A 26,902-nucleotide genomic window follows, 5' to 3' on the forward strand; every position below is an offset into this window, starting at 1 on the left:
CCCATGTCCGAGTTTTTGCCTCCGCGACTGCCGAAGCCGCACACCGCTTGGCCTGTCGGTACCTGTCCGCTGCCTCAGGAGTCCTATGAGCCAAAAGAACCCGATAGGACTCCCTTCTTCAGCTTGACGGCATCCCTCACCGCCGGTGTCCACCAACGGGTTCTAGGATTACCGCCACGACAGGCACCAACTACCTTGCGGCCACAGATCCAATCAGCCGCCTCAACAATAGAGGCGCGGAACATGGTCCATTCGGACTCAATGTCCAGCACCTCCCTCGTGACATGTTCAAAGTTCTTCCGGAGGTGGGAATTGAAACTCTCTCTGACAGGAGACTCTGCCAGGCGTTCCCAGCAAACCTTCACAATGCGTTTGGGCCTGCCAGGTCTGTCCGGCATCCTCCCCCACCATCGCAGCCAACTCACCACCAGGTGGTGATCGGTAGAAAGCTCCGCCCCTCTCTTCACCCGAGTGTCCAAAACATGAGGCCGCAAATCCGACGACACAACAACAAAGTCGATCATGGAACTGCGGCCTAGGGTGTCCTGGTGCCAAGTGCACATATGGACACCCTTATGTTTGAACATGGTGTTCGTCATGGACAATCTGTGACGGGCACAAAAGTCCAATAACAAAACACCGCTCGGGTTCAGATCCGGGCAGCCATTCTTCCCAATCACGCCTCTCCAGGTTTCACTGTCGCTACCAACATGAGCGTTGAAGTCCCCCAGTAGAACGAGGGAATCACCCTGGGGAGCACTCTCAAGTACTACCCTCGAGTGAATCCAAAAAGGGTGGGTACTCTGAGCTGCGGTTTGGCGCATAAGCGCAAAACACAGTCAGGACCCGTTCCCCCACCCGAAGGCGGAGGGAAGCTACCCTCTCATCCACCGGGTTGAACTCCAACATGCAGGCTCTGAGCCGGGGGGCAACAAGAATTGCCACCCCGGCCCGTCGCCTCTCACTGCCGGCAACGCCAGAGTAGAAGAGAGTCCAGCCCCTCTCGAGAGAACTGGTTCCAGAGCCCTTGCTGTGCGTCGAAGTGAGTCCGACTATGTCTAGTCGGAACTTCTCCACCTCGCGCATTAGCTCAGGCTCCTTCCCCCCCAGCGAGGTGACGTTCCACGTCCCAAGAGCTAGCTTCTGTAGCCGAGGGTCGGACCGCCAAGTGCCCTGCCTTCGGCTGCCGCCCAGCTCGCATCGCACCCGACCTCTATGACTCCTGCTATGGGTGGTGAGCCCATTGGAGGGGGAACCCACGTTGCCTCTTCGGGCTGTGCCCGGCCGGGCCCCATGGGGACAGGCCCGGCCACCAGGCGCTCGCCATCGTGCCCCACCTCCGGGCCTGGCTCCAGAGGGGGGGCCCGGTGACCCGCGTCCGGGCGAGGGAAATCTGGGTCCATAGTTTTTATTTTTCATTGAGGTCTTCGAGCTGCTCTTTGTCTGATCCCTCACCTAGGAGCAGTTTGTCTTGGGAGACCCTACCAGGGGGCATAAAGCCCCCGGACAACATAGCTCCTAGGATCATTGGGACACGCAAACTCCTCTACCACGGTAAGGTGGCAGCTCAGAGAGGAGAAAATCCCAATGAATTGCAAAACATGGTAACCTCAGTAAGCTATGATTATATAATTTATAGTCAGTTATAGGGCTGTGAATCTTTGGGTGTCCCACGATTTGATTCAATATCGATTCTTGGGGTCACGATTCGATTCAAAATCGATTTTTTTCAATTCAACACGATTCTCGAGTCAACAACGATTTTTTTCCCGATTCAAAACGATTCTCTATTCATTCAATACATAGGATTTCAGCAGGATCTACCCCAGTCTGCTGACATGCAAGCAGAGTAGTAGATTTTTGTAAAAAACTTTTATAATTGTAAAGGACAATGTTTTCTCAACTGATTGCAATAATGTAAATTTGTTTTAACTATTAAATGAACCAAAAATATGACTTATTTTTGCAAGTGTAAGCCACTGTGACACTATTGTTATTTTTTTTCTTTTTTTTTCTATAAATGTCTAATGATAATGTCAATGAGGGATTTTTAATCACTGCTATGTTGAAATTGTAACTAATATTGATACTGTTGTTGATAATATTAATTTTTGTTTCACTACTTTTGGTTTGTTCTGTGTCGTGTTTGTGTCTCCTCTCAATTGCTCTGTTTATTGCAGTTCTGAGTGTTGCTGGGTCGGGTTTGGTTTTGGAATTTGATTGCATTGTTATGGTATTGCTGTGTATTGTTTTATTGGATTGATTAATTAAAAAAAAAAAATCAAAAAATTAAAAGATAATAAAAATCGATTTTTTAAAAATGAGAACCGATTCTGAATCGCACAACGTGAGAATCGCGATTCGAATTCGAATCGATTTTTTCCCACACCCCTAGTCAGTTTTACATTTTATTCATATAGGTAGATTGTCAATCGTCAGTCCTGAAAACCAAATCAATCTTGTAGCGATCTTTAAAATGCATTTTATAAAATAAAATGCATTTTAAAGTCTGGTAACAATTTTGATCTAAAACTACTTTTTACAATTATATATTATATAGCTTATTATAGTTTTTTTTAGTGCATCTGTGTGTGCAGCAGTGTGTGACAACTACAGATTACTGCATCTTGCTGGGGTAGGAACTCCCTATTCAAGCTGAGGTTTGTAAATTCCCAATTTTCTCGAATGCAGCATATAGAAATATAGGGAAAGCTAAACAGTCTTTGGAGTAAGTATTAGATGATTTTCCCCACTTAAGTTATGCATGTTATTACTGTATCACTGTTAATTGGTTCCAGATATGACCGCAATAATTTTTCCATTAAGTTAATATTAATTATAAATCAAATATTTTCAATGCTTGAGCATAAAAAACTGTTGGCTACCTTCTAAATGTTTTTCAACATTATACGATCCCTCTAGACATGGAATAACACCATTTAGTCACCTTTACGCAATATAATATATAGTGATGCTGCTTGAGGCTGATTGTTTTGGTCTCCTCTAGTGGCAGATACTACTGTAGTTCTGATATTTGTAGTCTATTTAGCCATTATTGTACTTGAAAATGCTTAATTTAGGAACCATAAAACATGTAGAATATTCTTTAAAAATGTTTTTTTTTATATAAAAAAAAATATTGCAAATCTGTAATATTATAGGTCCAATGTGGCGAGGGATGTTGATTTTAACAATGTTTTAATCACCATTTTGGTTAATATGGTTCAACCACCTCTCTTTAACTTTCTCTACACGAACACCGATATTTTAAAACACACATTTTTCAATATATTTAGAACATGGGTATTACATTTTTAAAGCTACAGACAGTGATTCCATTTTGTGCACTGGTACATGTCTGTGTGTGTGTGTGTGTCACTTATACAACGACTAAAACATTCACGTTGTCTATGAATGAGTCCTGATTTTAAAAACAATACACACTGCTTTGCACATCTAATGTATCACTATATTGATGAACAGAGGCTTTATTAATTACAACCAAGTCAGCTGTGGTTGCATTTTAAGGCTTCTGATTGGCCCAAATGCACATGACATCAAAATAAATGTGAATTTTAATTTTTTTTTAACTGAAGTTGGAAAAATGTGTATTTCTGAAAATAATCATGACCTCCATTACGAATGACTGTCGGTTCCTTGTCCATTTAAACATGTCTAACCCATCAAACGTCAATCAACTATTCTGAATGAAATGCGGTGTTCAAATTCCGATATTTATGTTTCAGACGCTGTTGACTGAGTGCGTGGGCCCTCGCATGGAGGAAATCGGCATGGTAACTGCCACGGCGTCTGCAGGCAACCCCTCTTACGTCTGCAAAATGTTTCGGTAAGGCTCCAGAATCCAGATTGTCGTATTTGTTTTTTATGAAATGTTTTATATTTGCATTGACGACTCCTGATGACATGCATGTGTGTTGTTTCAGCATTGTAGAAGAGGGCTTGTCCTATCGCTTCCATGCTTCCTGGCCATTTGTTTTGCAAATACTTGGTTGCTTTTACAAGGTTGCAGGCAGACAGGCACACCCCGTCATGACCAAGGTATTTCATTATATATAAGTATAACCATGTAGTGTTTAAAAAAAAATTAGAATAGAGTTGTATAAATGATTGCTAAAATAGTTACTTGATCAGTATTTACAGTTTAAATAGTAGAGTAAGCGTTTTGGTAAATAGCATCCAAACTTAAATCGATGTCCTGGATGCATTTTACACCTTTTCCTTCACATGCAGTCCCTACAGTCTCTTGCCGACCTTCGTGCTACTCCTCGATTCCCCTTCAGTGGTGAGCTGGATCTGGCAGTAGGGGGCGCTGTGGAGAGCATGGGTCCAGAGGTTGTTTTGGGTGTGGTGCCTCTCAACATTACGGGTTATGAGTAAGTCTCACATATTACAGCAAGTGTTTTTGGATGCAATAGTAACTGTGGTCTTTGCCAGCGACGACCTGGAGTTCCCCCGCAGTTGGCTGATCCCTGTCATTCGTGATCACGTCAAGAACACTCAGCTGGGCTTTTTCATCTCCTACTTCCTTCCTCTGGCCTCCACGCTCAAACAGAGAGGTGAGTCGGATGATATCATGGTGGGTTTTTTTTTTTTTACATCTGACCTTCCTCAAATTTGTGTCCTGTGTTGCAGCCGAAGAGTTTGAACAAGCGGGTCAAAAACTAGAAGCCAAAGTCTATCAGACTTTACAGCTTCAGGTAACATCATTGTTTTGCATCTTGTGCTGTGTCAATCCAGCCTTTGACAGTCATCAAGTCTTACAACGACTTATTTTTCCTGACGGAAAAAGGGATTGCATATATTTGGAGAGGCACTTACTTTTTGAAGTGGATATTTGTTGACTAATAGAGACAACCGTCTATTGGAATAGGGGCCACTATTTGAGGAAATACACTAGTTTGCAGCGCCTGTCTTGTCTTTCAGATATGGACCATGTTACCTGGTTTTTGCACATGTCCCGTGGACCTGGTGGTGTCCTTCAAAGGCATCGCCCGCTCACTCGGCATGGCCGTCAATGAGCGGCCCGACCTGAGGCTCACAGTGTGCCAGGCCCTGCGCACCATTATCAATAAGAGTTGCAATACGGGTACGTTGTTGTGCGTGTGCAAAGACATACCTCTGTTTGACATGCTGCTGCTGTGTCTCGGCAGAGGACGAAAAGGCTGAAATGTGTCGCTTCTCCAAGAACTTCCTGCCCATCCTCTTCAACGTGTACAGCTTGCAGCCTGCAAACGGTGAGTCCGGAGCCTACAGGATGGCCGTCTTGGACACCATCAAAGTCTACTTGACTGTTACTGACCCACAGGTAAGTTAACATGCATGACACATATAGTCATCAAGGCGGCTCTTCCGAATTAAATCTTCACATGTCCTTAGATGGTCTCCACGTTCTTGGAAAAAGCCATAGAGAGGTTGACTAGCGCAGAAACCACAGAGTTCACACGGTAAGAAATTGTTTTTAAGGAGCATGTGATTAGAATTATTAGGCTCTAAGATGATTTTCAGCAACATTGATTTGCAGACATGTTTTTCCTACAACAAACCCCTTAAACCATAGGTCGTTCCATCCTCGAGAGGGCATCAATATCAGCTGTTCCCATTTGAAACAAATCAAGGTCTTTTTATTGGAGGCCAAAAGCTAAAAGAATCCCACACAAGAGTTTAATATAAATGTATTTGTGGCGGGCCATCACATAGAAATTAATTAGTGATTTGCGATCCCACTGATTTTCTTTCCGATCCGATATCAAGTAAAACCTGCATCCTATTGAATTAAATTTGTATCCACACCTGCCTTTTTAGCAACTGCAAACCGGTTTAAAGTTCTGGCATGCATCTTTGTCACCTTATCTTCTGGGCAACATGAAGGCACAGCACTTTGGCACAGTGCCCCATTTCACTGTGTAAATGTGCAATTCCGAAGTTGTGCAAAACAGGGCTGCCAATTGACCTTGGGGAACTATAGGGACTTGGCGCCTACAGACACATCTATATAACTAAAATGTGTCGCTTGTATTGAAGTGCGAGGTTTTTTCTCCCACAGACTATTCTCTGTCCTCTGTAGAGTGACAGGCAGAGAAGAATTATTGTGGTTGTGTAAGTGGGAACGTATTAGTGCGGTGATTGTCAAACTGTGGTACTCGTGCTCCATCTAGTAGTACGCAAAGAATCACATGATTAAAGTACAGTGTTGTATATTCAAACAGTGTTACTGTTCAAAACTGTGTAATAGTACAGTGGCCAAACATATTAAATATACTTGTTCAATAAAACATCTGCATTGTTTTTAATAAATACGTTGGCCTACTACGCCACTGTATTTTAATGTTTGTCGCTATGGTGGTACTTTTAGAGCCAAGTTTTTTCTGAGGAGGTACTTTGTGAAACCACTGTATTAGTAGATGACTTGATAGCTTGTATCTGTAAAATGTCCAGGCAAAGAGTGGGAATCCTGCAGTCGTCAAATTTAACTTTTAAGAAAGACTTGTATCACTTTACGTGGGATCAAAAATGGCATTTTCAATGGTTTTTATAGGAATTTGTTGTCAGTTTTTGTGAGTTTAACATTTTTGGTTAATTTAATGAACAGATAATTCTAAAAGGCCCTCTGTTTAAATTTAACCTTTATTCATGAGTCAACAAAGCCAAATATGACTACAAAAAAAAGAAAGTTTAGTTATATGATAAAGCTGAAATCATACGTTGTAGACTTATGTCCCTGTCCTGTCTTAGGCTGTCCATGATGGACCTTGTGGTTGCCATGACTCCCTTCTTGAATCAGCTCACCATGACGAAAACCTTTCAGCTCATCAGACCACATCTGGAGGTTTGTTTGTTTGTTTACATTCCTTCAAAGCTGCGCCAGCTCCGATAGGTCTTTCTCCTCTTCTCACCTGTCCCGTTCTATTGTTCTCAGACTAAAGAACCGATGATGCAGAAGAAGGCGTACCGCGTGCTGGAGGAGATGTGCGCCGGAGAGCGAGACGAGTGCAGGGCGTTCGTCGTGGGCAATCTTGAGACGCTTAAAGCGGTCCTGCTGAAGACTCTGATACACGCCTCTTCACCAGCAAAAAGGGTGAAGAAAAAAAACTCTTATCAATGTAGCTTTATTGGCTAACTTTTCCAGTGATTTATACTTGTGCTTTTCTATTGCGCTCAGCCGCGACTGAAGTGTCTGATCCACATTGTGAGAAGACTCGGCCAAGAACACAAAGACTTCATCTCATCACTGCTGCCTGAGGTACAATCACACACACACACACACACACACCTTGCACGGGCTGTGAGTGATTCCTTACATTCACACAAGGATGCTGTCTCCTCCAGGTGGTCATATGTACCAAAGAGGTTTCTGTTGGGGCCCGTAAAAATGCATACTCTCTGCTGGTGGAAATTGGAAATGCTTTTGTGCGCTTCTGTGGAAACCATAAAGGTAAGAAATACTAAATCCGACTTTAATGGCTTTATGTATACCGTATTTTTCGGACTATAAGTCGCAGTTTTTTTCATAGTTTGGCCGGGGGTGCGACTTATACTCAGGAGCGACTTATGTGTGAAATTATTAACACATTACCGTATAAGTATAAGATTTCATGGGATTTAGCGATTAAGAGTGACAGATTGTTTGGTAAACGTATAGCATGTTCTATATGTTATAGTTATTGAATGACTCTTACCATAATATGTTACGTTAATATATCAGGCACGTTCTCAGTTGGTTATTTATGCGTCATATAACGTACACTTATTCAGCCTGTTGTTCACTATTCTTTATTTATTTTAAATTGCATTCAAATGTCTATTCTTGGTGTTGGGTTTTATCAAATAAATTTACCCCAAAAATGCGACTTATACTCCAGTGCGACTTATATATGTGTTTTTTCCTTCTTTATTATGCATTTTCGGCCGGAGCGACTTATACTCCGAAAAATACGGTAGTTATAATGATGACCGATTAAATAACTGGTTGTTTGGCATTCTATAGGTTGTGCGGAATTTTTTTTTTGGAAAAAAAAATAGGGAAGCAAAATGGCGTGTACTACATGGCTGCCATTTTGCTGTAATGAGCTAGTTAGCTAGCTAGTAGCAGCAGCTTGATTTCCAAATATTGGGTTGATTCCAGTTGTATTTAAATTTGTTAATTGTTTTTAAAAACCATGTATCTATATCTGCTAATTTAACTTTTGTAAATGGCATTAATTAGCTCGTTTGTAGCAGTAGCTTTATCTTGCTATAATGTGTAGTGGTTTCACGTTTATGTTTAAGTAAATTACATTTTTCACTGTTTATAAAAAAGAAATGTCAAAAACGTGTATATCTGTCTTGTCTACTACTTTTCCTTTACATGCTTAAATAATATGATTGACTAGCTAGCTTGTAGCATAGTTTCATCTTGCTAAATTCAGAGAGTTCAAAGATTCTTTATATACCATACATTGCGAGTTTACCGCACATTGTTTATGAAAAGAAAGAAAAATCTAATTAAAGGACTTAAGTGTGTCCTTTTTTTTATCCATTCATTTTCATATTTCATATCCATTCAGAGCTACTTCTTTGTTTTTAATGTCTATTTTCTGCTGGATTTACTCTATTTTATGCTGCAGCTCTCACATATACTGTAATATTGTACATGGTAATTGTTACACATTGTATATATGATATAGACATATAATATATCAGTATATATAATATACTGTACATATATTATGTAAATATTATGTATATATGTTATATTTTATATCGTTATATTTAGTCTATTTATACCTGCATTGTCCTTTCCATCCTTACAATTTCCATCATTGTAACTGAGCTACTGTGTGGAACAATTTCCCTTGTGGATCATTAAAGTTTGTCCAAGTCTAAGTCTAAACAAATGCCATTACTTGGCTAACTAGCTTGTAGCTATAGCTTTATCGTGCTAAATCGTAAATTTGCATTTGTTTTCCAATAATCTTTAAATATTTAGGAAAAAAGAGCCACACTTTTTATTGTTATGTAGCACAGTAATGAAAAGTTTACAATGTGGTGTTTTACAGAGGCCATGGAGCTGTACCTGCCCTTAGTGTATGTTGGCCTTACGGGCCCCGTCACCATGATCACCTGCTCAGTGATGGCCCTCACGCGACTGCTGTATGAGTACAAAGGTATAAAGCACCCCCACTTAGAAGCGCAAGACATAAGACGTCAAACATCCTTTGTATTGTTGCCAGACGACATAGACGTGTCTGCCATGGAGGAGCTGCTGCACAAGGTCTGTATGCTGCTGAGCTCGCGCACCAGAGATGTGGTCAAAGCAGCGCTGGGCTTCATCAAGGTCATCATCTTCGTCATGGATTCCGATACGCTGGCATCGCATATCAGTGTCATGGTACTTACAAACATCATGCCAACTTCCTGGAATGCTCTCTTAGGAGACCCGTGTTTTTAGCGTTCATGTCTTTGTGTCAGATGGAAGCCATCGGTACTATCAACAATGATGTGAGACGACACTTCAGAGCCAAACTCAAGAACGTCTTCACCAAGTTTGTCAGAAAGTTTGGGTAAGGTTTTTTATTTTATTCATAGTCAAACAAGGTCTTATTGGATTCATCTATCTGGGTCTAATTTTGTTTATAATCTCTGGTATTCACTATTTTCATTCCATTTACAAACCCCGTTTCCATATGAGTTGGGAAATTGTGTTAGATGTAAATATAAATGGAATACAATGATTTGCAAATCCTTTTCAACCCTTATTCAGTTGACAACATATTTGATGTTCAAACTCATAAACTTTATTTTTTTTTTGCAAATAATAATTAACTTAGAATTTCATGGCTGCAACACGGGCCAAAGTAGTTGGGAAAGGGCATGTTCACCACTGTGTTACATGGCCTTTCCTTTTAACAACACTCAGTAAACGTTTGGGAACTTAGGAAACACATTTTTTAAGCTTCTCAGGTGGAATTATTTCCCATTCTTGCTTGATGTACAGCTTAAGTTGTTCAACAGTCCGGTTGTGGTATTTTAGGCTTCATAATTCCGTTGTGGTATTTTAGGCTTCATAATGTGCCACACATTTTCAATGGGAGACAGGTCTGGACTACAGGCAGGCCAGTCTAGTACCCGCACTCTTTTACTATGAAGCCACGTTGATGTAACACGTGGCTTGGCATTGTCTTGCTGAAATAAGCAGGGGCGTCCATGGTAACGTTGCTTGGATGGCAACATATGTTGCTCCAAAACCTGTATGTACCTTTCAGCATTAATGGCGCCTTCACAGATGTGTAAGTTACCCATGTCTTGGGCACTAATACACCCCCATACCATCACACATGCTGGCTTTTCAACTTTGCGCCTGTAACAATCAGGATGGTTGTTTTCCTCTTTCGTCCGGAGGACACAACGTCCACAGTTTCCAATAACAATTTGAAATGTGGACTCGTCAGACCACAGAACACTTTTCCACTTTGTGTCAGTCCGTCTTAGATGAGCTCAGGCCCAGCGAAGCCGACGGCGTTTCTGGGTGTTGTTGATAAACGGTTTTCGCCTTGCATAGGAGAGTTTTAACTTGCACTTACAGATGTAGCGACCAACTGTAGTTACTGACAGTGGGTTTCTGAAGTGTTCCTGATGCAGTACAGCCTGAGGGATCGAAGGTCACTGAATTTCTCCAGATTCTCTGAACCCTTTGATGATATTACGGACCGTAGATGGAGAAATCCCTAAATTCCTTGCAATAGCTGGTTGAGAAAGGTTTTTCTTCAACTGTTCAACAATTTGCTCACGCATTTGTTGACAAAGTGGTGACCCTCGCCCCATCCTTGTTTGTGAATGACTGAGAATTTCATGGAATCTACTTTTATACCCAATCATGGCACCCACCTGTTCCCAATTTGCCTGTCACCTGTGGGATGTTCCAAATAAGTGTTTGATGAGCATTCCTCAGCTTTATCAGTATTTATTGCCACCTTTCCCAACTTCTTTGTCACGTGTTGCTGGCATCAAATTCTAAAGTTAATGATTATTTGCCAAAAAAAAAAAATGTTTATGAGTTTGAACATCAAATATGTTGTCTTTGTAGCATATTCAACTGAATATGGGTTGAAAATGATTTTCGAATCATTGTATTCCGTTTATATTTACATCTAACACAATTTCCCAACTCATATGGAAACAGGGTTTGTATAACATCTGCCCATTCATATTCATTTAGCATTTTGCTAGCCTGCTAGCTCGTAGAAATAACCTCACACTTGTAATTCATAGAAATACTGTAGTGCTACTGTAATTTTGGAAAACCTTTACCGTATTTTCCGGATCATAAGGCGCACTGCCGATGAATGGTCTGTTTTTTTAATCTTTTTTCTTATACAAAGCTTATAGGGCGCATTAAAGGAGTGGTATTATTATTATTTTTTTCTAAATGTAAAACACTTCCTTGTGGTCTACATAACAGGTAATGATGGTTCTTTGGTCAAAATGTTGCATGGATTATGTTTTACTGATCATCTTGGAGCCGATTTCTGACAGTCGCTTCCGGATGCGCCGTTTTGTGGGCGGTCTTATTTACGTGGCTCATCTTCGGCAGCGTCTTCTCCTCGTCATAATTATTGTAGCGGTGTAGCGTGCAAGGACGGAGCTAACTGTTTTAATGACATTCAGACTTTACTTCAATCAATAACGGAGCAGCATCTCCTCATCCGGAAACAACCAACATGGTAAATGTGTCCCGTGAAAAAACGTCCGACCGGAACACTAATAACCAAAGTTCCTTGGGTGAATAATGTAAACTCACTATACCGGTATGTTTTAGCGCTTTCATGGTGAGTTTACTGACAGATATAAGTAAGAACTTTACACTACTTTATATTAGAAATGGCAACAGCGGAGGATGAATGTCACATTAGAAGAAGATGGAGAAAAAGAAAAATCTTATCGACTACGGTGTCAGCATGGACTACAAAGGTGGACTTGCGCAATTTTTCAGGATTTATGCAGATCCCAAATACAGATCAGCAGGTACTAGAAGGTAAGAAAAGTTGCTTTTGCATAATATTGCGAAACAAAATGCCAGATAATATGTCTTACCTTATACACACACCATTATAATACTCATTAAACGGTGCAGCCTACACTTATCGCTTATGTTTGACTGCCATCTACTTGTCACACTTTTTATTACACCATGTAACAAAAAAAATTGCTTCGAGGTGGGTAAGCTCAACCCAACATATTCCTTACATTAGGCGCACCGGGTTATAAGGCACACTGTCGAGTTTATGAGGGAAAAAAAGGATTTTAAGTGTGCCTTATAGTCTGGAAAATACGGTATATAACCTGCATACGTACACTTTGTCAGCTGGCTTGCTTGCCTGTAGCAGGATCTTAAACTGTCAAAATGTTTTATGTAATGTAATTTTATTTTTTTTTTTTAAATCTATTTGTGTGACATTTTATTAGCTATCTTGGAGATAATGCGTACACTGTAAAAATAGAAAAACAACAACACTATTGTAAATATGGCTGTATTACGTTAAAGTGTTTATATACTGTATGTACAGTATATTAGCTGGTTAGTTAGCTTGAAGCAGCAACTTGCGGTTGCTAATAGTTCGCCCACACTTGTAACTTTGCAAAATGCATTTGTATAAATAGGGCTATAATTACGATTGACATTGTTGTACAATCTTCACTTTTATATATTAGTTTTTAACAAATTTTACAAGCTGACTGGTCAACTTGTCGCAGGAGCTAGCTGCTAAGAGTGATGTATATTTTTGAAATACATTTTTGTAAATAGCCTTTTTTAATATACTTGTATTATTATATAATTATATAATGTGATGTTACTGTGTCTTTATTGTTTAGTTTTATGTGAATGATGTTAAAGATATATTGCTAGGCTGTTTGTGTCTTTAGGTTAAGAAATTAGTTATTATTTCTCCAGCAGTGACCGCTGTGGTCATAAGTACATGACACTAAAGGTAGTAAACAATACACACCCAATAAAAAACTTACTGTATGTCAGTTTCAAACACCGATGACATCTATTAAACAGACAAGAAGCAAGGAATTAAACAGAGACATGATTCAATATAGCTCAATGAGGAGAAACGTCTGGGCTGTACTCTTGTACAGTCTTCCACCACGCTCTGACGAAAGGATTGCACGCCTCCTCTTTTATTTGGACTTTCCCTGATTACATAGAATCAGCTGTTTCTAAAGGGAGAGGGGGTCGTAAACAGCCGTTCCCTCGGTCACAAAACAGTTCAAAGAAAAGATGCCTGGAGCTTGCGTCAGGTCCTGCTTCCTCTCCGCTTTGTAGATCTCGGGTCAAGACAAGATCTTCCTGTGGATCACAATAGATCAAAGAAACCGACATCTTCTTGTCGCTTCCCATCGTACACAGGGGAGTTTTACAAGCCTTTTGCTTGGTAAGATCAAGGACAGCTTTTGTCCTCTCGCCGGGAACTCATGGAAACAGAACGTTTTGGGATAACTTACATACAATTATTCTGACACTGTACTTTTAAGTGAGGCTAATAGTCTGTGTTATTTTGTTAGTTCAATGGTTATACTCATGCATGTTGATGTTGGGTGCAGGTTTGAGCTGGTGAAGAGCATGCTGCCCCCTGAATACCACAAGGTGCTGGCCAACATCCGCAAGGCGGAGGCTCGCAGCAAAAGACGCAAGCAGGTGTCGGAGCAACAGGATGACTCGTACAGTGAAGAAGAGACCCCTATAAAGAAGAGTGACAGGTAGAACGTGGCCACGTCTAGTTTAACTCGCACAATGTTGACCTCTTGGTTCTTTCCAGTATTGAAGACATCCTGGCGGATTCAGACAGCGACCTGTCAGAGGATGAAGGCAAGACTAGAAAGAAGAAAGGTGGGAAGCAGCAGAAGGGGCGAGCCTGGTTGAAAGAGGGCGAGGAGGATGACCCGCTCAACTTCTTGGATCCCAAAGTTTCCCAAAGAGTGCTTGGTAAGTAATACACTTCAGTGTTTCCCCCAGAAAATGTGTTAGTTAAGGTGGTGTCTCTCCGGCGGACAGACCGGGTAAGGGGGTGGGTGGGTGTAAGGATTGGTGTAACTCGGCCTGTCACCATCACGTCTCCACCTCGTCGCTGCCATACAGCCTGGGGGGGCAATAGACTAAAGACTCTGGTGACGTAGGCCGGCTTCGTCGCTTGAAGAAGCCTAAAATTTTTGGTTGTGTTTTCTGCTCCATTGGCTGAATGGCGATATACGATATATATCTCGATATTTTTTCCGTAAAGTAAAAACAAAACAGTCCTAGTTACCTGAGATACTCAGTATGTCATTATTATGACTTACTAAGTCAAAATAATGACTTACAAAGTCAAATTAATGACTTACCGTATTTTTCGAACTATAAGTCGCAGTTTTTTCATAGTTTGACCGGGGGTGCGACTTATACTCAGGAGCGACGTATGTGTGAAATTATTAACACATTACCGTAAAATATCAAATAATATTATTTAGCTCATTCACGTAAGGGACTAGACGTAAAAGATTTCATGGGATTTAGCGATTAGGAGTGACAGATTGTATGGTAAACGTATAGCATGTTCTATATGTTATAGTTATTTGAATGACTCTTACCATAATATGTTACGTTAACATACCAGGCACGTTCTCAGTTGGTTATTTATGCGTCATATAACGTACACTTATTCAGCCTGTTGTTCACTATTCTTTATTTCTTTTAAATTGCCTTTCAAATGTCTATTCTTGGTGTTGGGTTTTATCAAATAAATTTCCCCCAAAAATGCGACTTATACTCCAGTGCGACTTATATATGTTTTTTTCCTTCTTTATTATGCATTTTCGGCCGGTGCGACTTGTACTCCGGAGCGACTTATACTCCGAAAAATACGGTACTACTGTAAGTAAGCGTTTGTAATAAGCGTTTGAAAAAAAGAGTTAAAAGTGGGGCCACATACTGACATATGCTCAACTCATCATGCTTAATTTATTACAGCATTTGGGAAGCCTGTAGTTGATTTTTGTTATGTAAATATTATATTTTTATCAACATGTGATTGCAGGGACCCTGCCATTCAAAACTAGGCTGCTACATTACTAATGATTAATGTAACTATAGCTGAAAAAATAGTACAATAGCAATAGGAGAGATTATTCATCCCTGAACACCATGGAGTTCATGTAGGCTTTATGATGCTGTTACATTATTATATCAACTATCAGAAAAAGCTTCAGGAAACTCTTCATTTAACATAATGTCCTTTTTTGCTGCTTCAACACAGCTCAATCAACACAGAAAAAGGTCAAGTGAAATAAGTTAGTTGTTAACTGTAGGTCAATAATGCTTGTCTTTCTCTCAGACAGACGGGGCTTTGCTGTCCGTAACACACACACACGCGGACGCACGCACACACGTGCACACACACCGCGAAATGAGCTAACGTTACGCTAAAAGCTAATTAGCCTTCACCTCAAAGACTGCGAGCGACTGCAAAACAAAAAGAGCAATGTGTTGTTATTTTCCAGCCACCAACCCTGAGCGGAAGAAGAGCTCCAAGGCTGATCACGGCTTCAAGGTGACGTCAGACGGGCGACTGATCATCAAAGAAGAAGACGACGAGGACGTAAAGCAGAAAGGTGAACACCATTGTTCTCACAGAAGACCTAAAATGTCCTAAAATATGGAACTTGATGCTTTTCACAGACGGTGAGATAAAGGACATTCTAGAAGAGGTTGGAGTGAAGAGTGTGAGTAACTTAATGAAAGAATGTGAAGTATCACATTTACAAAAACTTTGACACTTTACCCCTCTTTTTGTTCAGAAAAAGAGCCAAAAGAGGAAGCTAGAAGATGAGCAATTGGACAACATGGACGTAGAACCTCAGCTCAAATACAAAGGTACTCAGCGACCATTATCAATATATTCATTCTTTTTACATACTAGCTGGTAATTACATCCAATTTATTGCTTAAACTGTACACATCGAAACAGATATTGAACTGAAAAATAAATTACAAAATATTGTAAACTTCAGAAAGTGGACGGAGGGAAGTTACCCAGCTAGCAATTATTTAGTTTATTATTATTTATATTTGCTTCTAATAAATCAAATCCAATCAAACTTTGTTTATATAGCACTTTTCATACGCAGGTAAGTGACAACACAAAGTACATCACGCCAAAAAAAAAGAGCAGAAGTGAATAGACAACACACAGCACTATTGACAAAAAGCAGCAACAAAAAACATGCCGTGGTTGTGAGGATTGAGGAAAAAATATTCTTTATTTTTACTATTGCATTTCAAAATTGCTACTGCATTTATTGCATTTGCATTTAAACATTTTAAACTATTTAATAATGTTAAAGGAATTGTTTGAATTAATGATTAAAAAAATAAATTTTAAAATGAAATTTTAACTTATTAGTTGTATTATTACAAAAACATAACATGCAGTTTAAATATTTTATTTTATTATTTATGATATTATATTGAATTTTCTGCCATTTATAGTAAAAAATAATAGACACATTGGATTACAAGCCATAAAACAACTCATGTTGCTCTGAAAGTTCCAGAAAAACTCCTTGTTTAATTAAATGTAATGTTTTATTTTATTTATTTTGTTCACAATGTAAGTTTAAAAGAGCAACAAAAAAGACATATAACACTATTTTTTTTATTGTAATATTTTTTAATTGGTTTCTTTTTCCCTTGATCATGTACAATTTGAGTAAATGTTTTGCTTGTATGATAACATTAAAAATAAATATATATTTTATTATATTTCTAATGTATTTTCTGTCATTTAAAGTAAATTAAAATTAACATTCAGTTTATATTTTATTGTGATATTATTTATTATATTATTGTATTTCTAACCATTTTAAAGTAGCAATAACATGATAATGTGATCAAAAGGTCAGAAAACAATTAGTGTTACTATCAGTGTTCCATAAAGACTTGTTGAATAAAACCTTGTTTAATGTCATTTCTATTTTTTTATTTTATTGATTTTGGCAGTTAGAAAATAACAAAAAGACATACAAACAACGCTAATTAATACATTTTTGTATTTAATTTATTAATTGGTTTCTTTTTCCCCTTCATCATTTTCAATTGGAGTGAATTTTTTGACCATTTTCTTGTGTTCCCAGCTGGTGGTAAAGGTATCCACAGAGCTGTGGGAGCCAGCAGAGACTCTGGAACAGAGTACAAGTCAAAGGTGACACAGCCAACATGTGTGACGTTAAATATAAATACATGCTGAGCACCTTTATTTTATTTTTGCATGGAACAGAAAGGCAAAGGTGATGTGAAGAAACAAGGCAAACTGGACCCCTACGCTTATATTCCTCTTAGGAAGGAACAACTCAATCGCAGGTATGATGTCATCATGAAAATATCACTAAAGAAAGTACACTCTTTGTGTGTCTTATTGCCACTCCTATGTGACATTGTGTGTCTTATTGCCACTCCTATGTGACATTGTGTGTCTTATTGCCACTCCTATGTGACATTGTGTGTCTTATTGCCACTCCTATGTGACATTGTGTGTCTTATTGCCACTCCTATGTGACATTGTGTGTCTTATTGCCACTCCTATGTGACATTGTGTGTCTTATTGCCACTCCTATGTGACAGTGTGTGTCTTATTGCCACTCCTATGTGACATTGTGTGTCTTATTGCCACTCCTATGTGACATTGTGTGTCTTATTGCCACTCATATGTGACATTGTGTGTCTTATTGCCACTCCTATGTGACATTGTGTCTTATTGCCACTCCTATGTGACATTGTGTGTCTTATTGCCACTCCTATGTGACATTGTGTGTCTTATTGCCACTCCTATGTGACATTGTGTGTCTTATTGCCACTCCTATGTGACAGTGTGTGTCTTATTGCCACTCCTATGTGACAGTGTGTGTCTTATCGCCACTCCTATGTGACATTGTGTGTCTTATTGCCACTCCTATGTGACATTGTGTGTCTTATTGCCACTCCTATGTGACATTGTGTGTCTTATTGCCACTCCTATGTGACATTGTGTGCATTATTGCCACTCCTATGTGACATTGTGTGTCTTATTGCCACTCCTATGTGACATTGTGTGTCTTATTGCCACTCCTATGTGACATTGTGTGTATTATTGCCACTCCAATGTGACATTGTGTGTCTTATTGCCACTCCTATGTGACATTGTGTGTCCTATTGCCACTCCTATGTGACATTGTGTGTCTTATTGCCACTCCTATGTGACTTTGTGTGTCTTATTGCCACTCCTATGTGACTTTGTGTGTCTTATTGCCACTCCTATGTGACATTGTGTCTTATTGCCACTCCTATGTGACATTGTGTGCATTATTGCCACTCCTATGTGACATTGTGTGTCTTATTGCCACTCCAATGTGACATTGTGTGTCTTATTGCCACTCCTATGTGACATTGTGTGTCTTATTGCCACTCCTATGTGACAGTGTGTGTCTTATTGCCCCTCCTATGTGACATTGTGTGCATTATTGCCACTCCTATGTGACATTGTGTGTCTTATTGCCACTCCTATGTGACATTGTGTGCATTATTGCCACTCCTATGTGACATTGTGTGTCTTATTGCCACTCCTATGTGACATTGTGTGTCTTATTGCCACTCCTATGTGACATTGTGTGTCTTATTGCCACTCCTATGTGACATTGTGTGTCTTATTGCCACTCCTATGTGACATTGTGTGTCTTATTGCCACTCCTATGTGACATTGTGTGCATTATTGCCACTCCTATGTGACATTGTGTGTCTTATTGACACTCATATGTGACATTGTGTGTCTTATTGCCACTCCTATGTGACATTGTGTGTATTATTGCCACTCCTATGTGACATTGTGTGTCTTATTGCCACTCCTATGTGACATTGTGTGTCTTATTGCCACTCCTATGTGACATTGTGTGTCCTATTGCCACTCCTATGTGACATTGTGTGTCTTATTGCCACTCCTATGTGACATTGTGTGTCTTATTGCCACTCCTATGTGACATTGTGTCTTATTGCCACTCCTATGTGACATTGTGTGCATTATTGCCACTCCTATGTGACATTGTGTGTCTTATTGCCACTCCTATGTGACATTGTGTGTCTTATTGCCACTCCTATGTGACATTGTGTGTCTTATTGCCCCTCCTATGTGACATTGTGTGCATTATTGCCACTCCTATGTGACATTGTGTGTCTTATTGCCACTCCTATGTGACATTGTGTGTCTTATTGCCACTCCTATGTGACATTGTGTGTCTTATTGCCACTCCTATGTGACATTGTGTGTCTTATTGCCACTCCTATGTGACATTGTGTGTCTTATTGCCACTCCTATGTGACATTGTGTGTCTTATTGCCCCTCCTATGTGACATTGTGTGTCTTATTGCCACTCCTATGTGACATTGTGTGTCTTATTGCCACTCCTATGTGACATTGTGTGTATTATTGCCACTCCTATGTGACATTGTGTGTATTATTGCCACTCCTATGTGACATTGTGTGTCTTATTGCCACTCCTATGTGACATTGTGTGTCTTATTGCCCCTCCTATATGACATTGTGTCTTATTGCCACTCCTATGTGACATTGTGTGTCTTATTGCCACTCCTATGTGACATTGTGTGTATTATTGCCACTCCTATGTGACATTGTGTGTCTTATTGCCACTCCTATGTGACATTGTGTGTCTTATTGCCCCTCCTATATGACATTGTGTCTTATTGCCACTCCTATGTGACATTGTGTGTCTTATTGCCACTCCTATGTGACATTGTGTGTATTATTGCCACTCCTATGTGACATTGTGTGTCTTATTGCCACTCCTATGTGACATTGTGTGTCTTATTGCCACTCCTATGTGACATTGTGTGTCTTATTGCCACTCCTATGTGACATTGTGTGTCTTATTGCCACTCCTATGTGACATTGTGTGTCTTATTGCCACTCCTATGTGACATTGTGTGTCTTATTGCCACTCCTATGTGACATTGTGTGTCTTATTGCCCCTTCTATATGACATTGTGTCTTATTGCCACTCCTATGTGACATTGTGTGTCTTATTGCCACTCCTATGTGACATTGTGTGTATTATTGCCACTCCTATGTGACATTGTGTGTCTTATTGCCACTCCTATGTGACATTGTGTGTCTTATTGCCAACAGGAAGCGTGCCAAACTGCAAGGGCAGTTCAAGGACATGGTGAAAGGAGCCCAGAAGGGGGCGGTGTCAGGTAGAAAAATGCTAAGGCGCAAAAGAAAGGCTTAAAGGCTTCAGGGAATGGACTTTTATGGACTTTAACTAGCGTGTTGATAAGCACGCTGGTTAAGTTGTGTGCGTGTGTTTGTGTGTGAGTGAAGAGAAAGCCACAACATGGAACTTTCACCTTTACAGTGTACTTCTTCTCTCAGCCACTAGAGAGCAGTGTAGACTTGTGAACAATCAACAACAGAAGTCATGAGTCAATAAAAGATCATTTAGATACATTGAAGCTATGGAAGAATAGAATGTATGTGAAGTATGTGACTTCATTAATAACTCATGAGTTGTTGGAGGTTTGTGTGCAACCAAATGAGTCATGTGACCCAGAAGTCACTCTTGCCTGACCAGTAAAGTCAAGCCTGTTGGAGCATTCAGTATTCAGATGTCATGCATTCATTTTCATGTTGTGTTACGCAGGTATGGCCATCCGATGGTAGATTATTTATTGATAAAATATGGGAAACGTCAAAATGTGACAAAAAATTCTACATACAGATAAGAATATATAACATTGCGGTAGAAAATGGATGTATGGATGGACTTTTTGTGGTGACACATTATCATTCTAAGATCCACTTTATCAGTGTTTCTTAACTGTAGGGCTGAAGCCTGTTGGTGGGCCGATAAATCTGTTTCTTAGTTGTAATACACTTGTTCACCACTTGTGGCAGTAATGACAATATCAAACAAGAAGTCTGAGAAGTCAGAGAAATTTCTTAAGCACAAAAATTATGACTAAAGTGGTAATGCTGTATTTTTATTTGCACTTACATTTTATTGACAGTTTATTTAAGACACTTATAATTATTTAGTTAGAATATATTTACTTTAGCACTGCATATGTACATTTAGTTTTCATCAGTTTTTATGAATCCCTTATTTTGCAGTATATTTGATTAGTACATATTATTGTAATCAGTCTGACCTAAGCCTTGGTAATAATCTTTCATATCATTTGACAAGGGTTATTTTATGTGTGAGTAATTTAGCTATAATTATTCAAAACTATTAAAATCGAGAGTACAATTATTATTTTCAGTGTCAATATTTGAGTGTGCACTGAGAAGGTTAATGACAGACCAACCTGCTCTTTTTAAGGAGAGCAACAATGCTAGCCAATGATCTGTTATTGGAGCATTCTACTGTTTTTAAGCAAAAAAAACCCCATTCAAAGATCTTATATGACAGGAGTGCTTTTATACGTATTGCCAAAAAATAGTAATCAAAGATCTTCTTTTTGACGGAACTACCTTTAAAAAATAATGGTCAAAGATCCTCTCTATGGTAGTATTGCTCTGCAGTTTATAAGCATGTGTTGCCAAAAAAAATCTCAAGATTTTCTATTAAACAGTTAAAAAAACAATAGTCAAAGATCTTATATATGACAGGAGTGCTTAGTCGGTTTTAAGCATGCGTTGCCAAAAAAAGTGTAGTCAAAGATTTTCTATTTGATATGACATTCTAAAAAAACAATAGTCAAAGCTCCTATATATGACAGGAAAACTCACTTGTTTTGAAGAAACTACATCAAAAATTAGGTTAAAAGATTTTCCAATGACAGGAGCGCTCTGCTGGTTTGAAGCATGTGTTGCCAAAATGGTTTTCAAAGAGCCTCTATATGACGGGAGTGCTCTGCTGTTCGTTTTGAGCAATGTATTGCCATAAGAAAAATTAAAGTCAAAGATCTTCTATTTGATATGACCTTCTCAAAGAAACAATAGTCAAAGTTCCTATATATGACAGGAAAACTCACCCGTTTTGAAGAATCTACTTCAAAAACAAGATTCAACGATCCTCCAATGACAGGAGCACTCTGCTGGTTTGAAGTATGTGTTGCCAAAATGGTTTTCAAAGATCCTCCATATGACGGGAGCGCTCTGCTGTTCGTTTTTTAAGACTGTATTGCCATAAGAAAAATGCAAGTCAAAAGATCTAAAGCAGAAACACTTGTCAAAGATTGTCTATTTGAAAAGAGTGCTCTTCATTTTAGGAAGCTTCTGCAAGAATGCTCTCAAATTGTGAGTGACACCTTTGGAGTACACAAGAGAAGTAACAAAAGCTGGTACTTGCAAAATTGGAGTTGAAAGGTTTGCAGTTTTCTTTGTTCACAAAGCTGCTATAAAGCCTCCGCAATACAAATAAATGCTTTTCAATGCCTGGAAAACAATACAAAATTATTATTCCTAGTGTCCTGACTGTGGCTCAAAGCAAATGTGTTCAATTCAAGTCATTCTCTTACCAAAATATGAATATTATATACCGTATTTTTCGGACTATAAGTCGCTCCGGAGTATAAGTCGCACCGGCCAAAAATGCATAATAAAGAAGGAAAAAAACAGTAATGTAGCAGCCTAGTTTTGAATGGCAGGGTCCCTGCTATCACATGTTGATAAAAATATAACATTTACATAACAAAAATCAACCACAGGCTTCCCAAATGCTGTAATAAAACAAGCATGATGAGTTGAGCATATGTCAGTATGTGGCCCCACTTTTAGCTCTTTTTTTCAAACGCTTATTACAAACGCTTACTTACAGTAGTACCGTATTTTTCGGAGTATAAGTCGCACCGGCCGAAAATGCATAATAAAGAAGGAAAAAAACATATATAAGTCGCACTGGAGTATAAGTCGCATTTTTGGGGGACATTTATTTGATAAAACCCAACACCAAGAATAGACATTTGAAAGGCAATTTAAAATAAATAAAGAATAGTGAACAACAGGCTGAATAAGTGTACGTTATATGAGGCATAAATAACCAACTGAGAACGTGCCTGGTATGTTAACGTAACATATTATGGTAAGAGTCATTCAAATAACTATAACATATAGAACATGCTATACGTTTACCAAACAATCTGTCACTCCTAATCGCTAAATCCCATGAAATCTTATACGTCTAGTCTCTTACGTGAATGAGCTATATAATATTATTTGATATTTTACGGTAATGTGTTAATAATTTCACACATAAGGCGCTCCTGAGTATAAGTCGCACCCCCGGCCAAACTATGAAAAAAACTGTGACTTATTGTCCGAAAAATACGGTACATGAATATTACTGAAATAAATCACTTTTTATTGGAAACGACAGATAAAAAAACAAAGTTTATTAGAAAGACAAGTTGTTAATACAGAAATAATGCAAAGGATCATTTCAGTCAGTAAATGAAGTACACGTGAAAATACAAAGCACTTTTTCCTATTTTTAAAAAGGCCACAATCAGTCAGAAGAGTCTGCTCATTAAAAAAAAAACTAAAGTGAAAGTGAAACCTGACGGTGACTCTGCTTGTGATGTCATCAAATAAATAACCTGGAGAAACTGCCCTGCAGTTGCAACAAGAAGAAAGTTGGCCTAATTTGCAGCAACTTGGGGTCGTCTCCTTGAAAAACATCTTTCCTAATAAAACACTTCTTGCACCTTCTAAGCCCCTTCACAATAAAGCACCCAAGCAAGCAAAGTTAGCGCGAAGCTAAAGCTAAACTCCTTTAATGTCAGCACTTCCTGTCAAGATGGCGTTTTTTGGAAATGCCAAAGTGAGGATAAATATTTCTGCTGTCCAGCAACAAGGCTCGGAGCGTCCCATCAGAGCATTGAGGCTTTGCACTCCTCATCAGAGCCTGGGCGGGGGTCTCGAGGGCGGGGGTCCGGGTGGCCCCGGGGGGGCCCGGGTGGGAGGCGGCCCCCTTGCCGCAGGGGGGAGCGTGCGTGACGGGAGCGTCGTGCGAGGACCTCTGGATGGAGGCTTTGTACGAGGCACCGAGTTGGAGACGAGAGGCCGCTGCTCGGCGGGCGCGGGAGGCAGCGGCGAGGAGGGCGAGGGTGAGGGCGGGGCCTGGTGCTCACGGGGAGGGGGGCGGTTATTCAGGGGGGCGTCGTCATCTTTGACCCTGTGGAAGCGGATGCAGCGACCCTGCAAAACAACACATTTGTTGTCAGGACATTTAGTCAATTTGTCTGTTCCAGGGTCAAACTATGGCCAACATAACACTTTTTGGTGGTTGCTTTAGCTTCTTTTCTAAACACTGCTCTGTATTCTAAAAAGTAAGCGCAAGAACATGAAGGTAGATACTGTCACCCAGTGGTGCATTATGGGTATTACTGGAATGAATTAAGTGGTAGAAAATAGATGGATGGATGGAATAAGATCCAGCACCCCCCGTGACCCCAAAAGGGACAAGCAGTAGAAAATGGATGGATGGAATAAGATCCAACACCCCCCGTGACCCCAAAAGGGACAAGCAGTAGAAAATGGATGGATGGAATAAGATCCAGCACCCCCTGTGACCCCAAAAGGGACAAGCAGTAGAAAATGGATGGATGGAATAAGATCCAACACCCCTCGTGACCCCAAAAGGGACAAGCAGTAGAAAATGGATGGATGGAATAAGATCCAGCACCCCCCGTGACCCCAAAAGGGACAAGCAGTAGAAAATGGATGGATGGATTGCTTATACTGGACTGAGGACTGTGTTGTCTAATGTCTTCCTCTATGGTTATCATCGCACAATTGGTGGTATTTTACTGTGGTGGCGTCACCAAAATGTGCCCAAGTTTGTGAAACTTCCATCCGTAACTGTTGATAATGAGGTCACGTGGGGGTATTGGCAAATCTCGTGAGACTTTAGCACAGTGATTATCTTCATAGAATATCAAATGAATGTTAATGCCGGCATTGTACTGCTTATTTCCAACACTAGGGGGTGCTGTTTCCTTCTCCTGGGGGACTTTTGGTGTAATTTGTGCAGTTTTTAAAAAAATAGTTCTTCTTCCCCAGCATATTTTGACCCACGTTTGATAAAATTGACACGCGGTAACACAACTTGCTGTGCTTTTTCTGTGTTTTGTGACGCCGCCACAGGAAGTGGAAAATTCAATAAATAAATACGCTGTTGGGTAATTATTTAAATGTGTCATTGATTAATCATAGTTGGAATTAAAATATATAAACGTGTTGTTTTTTTTAAGTGTAATTGATTTAATTAAAACATTAAATATATAATGAAATAATCAAATTGATAATTAAATTATGAAATTATAAATAATTCTACAATAAATAACACATTTATTACAGTTGTCCCTCGTCAAATATTGCAGCTTCACCACATGGCTGATTTTTTTATAAGCATATTTAAAAAAACATTTTTTATCCTAAATTCAAAATTTTCAAGCATAAAAATACCGAAATGAAGTAAAATGATCAATACTACAGTAGTATTAGCCACTATATGAGACCGAACCAATCAGATCGCGCTGTTCAGTATCGTGGCCTCTGATTGGCTCAGCCTGAGGCAGTGGAACTATTCTGGATTAAAAGAGTGTCAAATTGGTTAAAGGGTGTTATTTCACATATAGAGGGCTCTTATTATGTTGAAAAATATATTTAGTAGGTTATAAGCATTTTTTAATGCTCTATAGCAATACAATGATTTGATTTATTTATTTTTATGTTAAATTTTTTTAAAATAATTTATTAATCAATCCAACAAAACAATACACAGCAATACCATAACAATGCAATCCAATTCCAAAACCAAACCCGACCCAGCAACACTCAGAACTGCAATAAACAGAGCAATTGAGAGGAGACACAAACACGACATGGAACAATCCAAAAGTAGTGAAACAAAAATGAATATTATCAACATCAGTATCAATAATAGTAACAATTTCAACATAGCAGTGATTAAAAATCCCTCATTGACATTATCATTACAGACATTAATTAAAAAAATAAAATAAATGAACAATAGTGTCACAGTGGCTTACACTTGCATCGCATCTCATAAGCTTGACAACACACTGTGTCCAATATTTTCCACAAAGATAAAAATAAGTCATATTTTTGGTTCATTTAATAGTTAAAACAAATTTAAATAATGGATCCCATATTCCAATATATGACTCATTATTATCTAAACTCAATGCAGTTTTTTCTACTGATATCATCTCCATAGCTTGTGTGTACCAGTCAGAATGTGTTGGACTATCAACATCCATCCATTTTTATTATGCATATTAAAATAAATGTATATTTATATATATATATTTATAATAATTGATTCCTACTTCGCGGAAATTCCTTCATCATGTCGGGAACCAATTAACGGCAATAAACGAGAGACTTCTCTACCACGTCTATTTTAATTCCAGTGACACATTTAATGATTTCAAAATATATTTAATCTTGTCCCATGTGGCCGTACAAGGGTAAAAAAGCGATTACGAGCATAAGAACCAAAAATGGCGACGTCGTAAAGCGCTGCTCAGTACAACAATTTAGTGTGAACAAGCTGTCATTTCCGTATGAGCTCGGCAACTTCTCGCTGTTTGAAAGTGCTCCTTGAAGGCGCCGCTTTGTGGCAACAGGTGTTAGCTTCTTTTTACACTTTAGCGGGGCAGTTAAGAGCGAGGCGTGTTGCCGACACAGGCGAGAGTGTTCCGGGGCGGACAGAGGCGGGCCTGTCTCCCCTCCACACCTGCACCACAATAGCCGGGACGCTCGCAAAATTCGGCACACACATGCGCACTTATGCCGTCTTCCTCCTCCTCCTCCTCTTCCTCCTCTTGCTTGGACGCCAAACAGAAAGTAGT

General features: G+C 39.4%; 1 protein-coding gene across 1 annotated transcript; it reads left to right on the forward strand.

Moving 5' to 3' along the window:
- Nucleotides 1-3,722: 3,722 nt before the first annotated feature.
- LOC133656773 (RRP12-like protein) lies at nucleotides 3,723-21,118 on the forward strand. Its single transcript, XM_062057614.1, has 23 exons — nucleotides 3,723-3,847; nucleotides 3,945-4,059; nucleotides 4,252-4,394; nucleotides 4,456-4,577; nucleotides 4,654-4,718; nucleotides 4,945-5,107; nucleotides 5,172-5,326; nucleotides 5,398-5,465; nucleotides 6,754-6,847; nucleotides 6,938-7,096; nucleotides 7,181-7,261; nucleotides 7,348-7,453; nucleotides 9,057-9,164; nucleotides 9,231-9,388; nucleotides 9,469-9,560; nucleotides 13,606-13,761; nucleotides 13,821-13,987; nucleotides 15,538-15,648; nucleotides 15,716-15,759; nucleotides 15,835-15,910; nucleotides 17,170-17,237; nucleotides 17,313-17,395; nucleotides 20,208-21,118. The coding sequence occupies exons 1-23, from the start codon at nucleotides 3,738-3,740 to the stop codon at nucleotides 20,308-20,310; spliced, it is 2,547 nt and encodes an 848-aa protein (XP_061913598.1). The 5' UTR covers nucleotides 3,723-3,737; the 3' UTR covers nucleotides 20,311-21,118.
- The last annotated feature ends 5,784 nt before the right edge of the window (nucleotides 21,119-26,902 follow it).

Source organism: Entelurus aequoreus, linkage group LG09 (assembly GCF_033978785.1).
Source record: "Entelurus aequoreus isolate RoL-2023_Sb linkage group LG09, RoL_Eaeq_v1.1, whole genome shotgun sequence".
Classification (NCBI taxonomy): Eukaryota; Metazoa; Chordata; class Actinopteri; order Syngnathiformes; family Syngnathidae; genus Entelurus; species Entelurus aequoreus.

What these genes read in the sequence shown, in the direction of transcription:
- LOC133656773 (XM_062057614.1), top strand. Translation starts at nt 3,738, where the DNA reads ATGTTTCAGACGCTGTTGACTGAGTGCGTGGGCCCTCGCATGGAGGAA. An exon ending in GAAACCACAGAGTTCACACG is followed by an intron (nt 5,466 to 6,753) that starts GTAAGAAATTGT and finishes GTCCTGTCTTAG; the next exon opens with GCTGTCCATGATGGACCTTG. An exon ending in CCTATAAAGAAGAGTGACAG is followed by an intron (nt 13,762 to 13,820) that starts GTAGAACGTGGC and finishes GGTTCTTTCCAG; the next exon opens with TATTGAAGACATCCTGGCGG.